The 2,032-nt window shown below is 36.3% G+C and overlaps 1 protein-coding gene across 1 annotated transcript; it reads right to left on the bottom strand.

Annotated features, from left to right (window-relative positions):
• Positions 1 to 299: 299 nt before the first annotated feature.
• Positions 300 to 2,032, bottom strand: LOC115704787 (probable protein phosphatase 2C 25). The gene is made up of 4 exons (XM_030631996.2): positions 1,527 to 2,032; positions 1,106 to 1,444; positions 816 to 995; positions 300 to 723 (listed from the first exon to the last, which is right to left on the bottom strand). Exons 1-4 carry the CDS (start codon positions 1,965 to 1,967, stop codon positions 562 to 564), a joined length of 1,122 nt encoding a protein of 373 aa, XP_030487856.1. The 5' UTR covers positions 1,968 to 2,032; the 3' UTR covers positions 300 to 561.

Here is a 2,032-nt window from a genome sequence, read left to right as displayed (position 1 = left end):
TTTGACAAAGAAAGCTATATTTTACATTTAGATCACTTATTTTATTTACATCTCCATTAGAGGAGATTGTAGCTGCCAAACAAGACCAGCCTGGTCCAACGAGACAATGTGATTCACGGTAAGAAATAAAGATAATATAAAGGACAATATATTTTGGCGTGTAAAACGAGCATATTGAAAAGTGAAAACTCCTTTTGCATGAAACCTTTCTTTTTTGCAAATAGTGACTCAGAAATATGAAGCATTTTGAATCTTTGATTATGCAAGAATTAGCATAGAAATAACTTTAAGTGATGTACTGAAACATTAATATGCTATACTGCTATTACTTTGTAAAGGGGTTACAATTATAATTAGACTAATTTGTTTTTGAAAATTTTCCTACTTGTTGAGGCAAAATCCCATATGAAATTGAAGGCTGTAATTCACATTTGGGAAAGGGAGTTTTCTTGCTTTCTTAGGCTGCAAAAAAAATTACATTTGCAGCAGAAGTAAAACTCACCCATTGTTTTTTTTTTTTCATCTAAACTTTCTTCTAATCTAACCCTAAAAGTTAAATCATCATATGAACTGTCCTAATGGGATTACCACCACGCTAATATCATCAATTGAGCCTTTTTTCACTGATAGCTCAACTAGCTTTTTACAAGCAGAAAGTGGCTCCGGCTTGTCTACACCAATGCATAAAGGACGAACTATATCTACAGCTTCTTGATTAGTAATCTGCAAAGAGAAAACAATTATAGTATATTTAGAAACGAGAGCCTTTTAAACACAACAATGATTACACAATGAAAAATAAGGTAATTTGTTACCTTGTCCCACAATCCATCTGAGCCTAAGATCAAAAACTCGCATTCAGGCTTAATCTCCAAGACTTTGGTTTCTGGTTCAGCTATAACCCATTCTTTAAGGTGTCTATCTCCAATTCCTCTTGACACAGCAAGTGAACCTTGAATTCTCCAAACACCATTGCAGCAATCAACATAACCACCCTGCAAAAACAAAACAATGCAATATAGCTTATAAGAAATGAAACTATACATGAAGAACTTTACAAATTCCACTTGACTTGGTTGAGTACTTGAGTTTAATGAATGGTTACCAGATTTTCAATTCGATCCTTTTCATCTTTTCTGGAAGGCCTGTGATCGGTTGTAAGGGCCTCAGCAACCCCTCCTCTGCTCATAACAGCACGACAATCACCAGCATTTGAGACCACCAGGTTATGCTTTTGTATTAATGCAGTGACACAACAAGTACCACCATTCACACCTTCCTTTAGAAAATCCTTATCTGTAGTTAGATATCCACCTTTGACAGCTTCCCCAATATCATCTTCACTGCAATTCTTCAAATGGTTTACTATATTTGAGTCTAAGTTCTTTGCTACAAATTCTGCTGCACTCACCCCTCCATGCCCATCAAATACACCAAAAAATGCCTGTAGTTGCAGAAGATAAAATAAATTCCTAATTCATATTGTGTTGTAAAATCAATCAAATTTTAGGAGAAGAATTAATTACCTGTCTAGACTCTGCACGGTGGTCAACAATGGCTGAGTAGCGATCCTCCATTACAGCCCTCCTACCTCTCTTACAATAAACCGAATATCCATCGGACTCATCCTCCACCACATCAGAAGAGCCTTTGGGAGAATCAATAGTAAAACTCAAAGGCGCCATGGGAATACTAATCCTGGACGGTCTCTTCCTCTTCAAAACCTCACCCGAACACGATCCAAGACCCATATTTGAAGTTGAAGAAGGTGGTCTGTTCCTCTGAATTCTACCAGCTAAAGGAGAAGATGTTGTGGATTGAGTAGTTGAGGTTGAAACTGAATTAGAACATTGAACTTTGATGAGTCTTGGAGAAGAAGAAGAAGAAGGTTGAGACTTGAAAAATATTGAAGAGACATTGGTTGGAGAAAAGATGGGTGAATTTGGTATGGCTACGGCGCAAGGCATTTCTTATTATCTTTTCTTTTTCTTTCTCTTTTCTGTGTTTTGAGATTGTGAAAATATTTCAATGA

This window comes from Cannabis sativa, chromosome 1 (genome assembly GCF_029168945.1).
Source record: "Cannabis sativa cultivar Pink pepper isolate KNU-18-1 chromosome 1, ASM2916894v1, whole genome shotgun sequence".
Classification (NCBI taxonomy): Eukaryota; Viridiplantae; Streptophyta; class Magnoliopsida; order Rosales; family Cannabaceae; genus Cannabis; species Cannabis sativa.
This window is presented reverse-complemented; position numbering and strand designations above follow the sequence as displayed.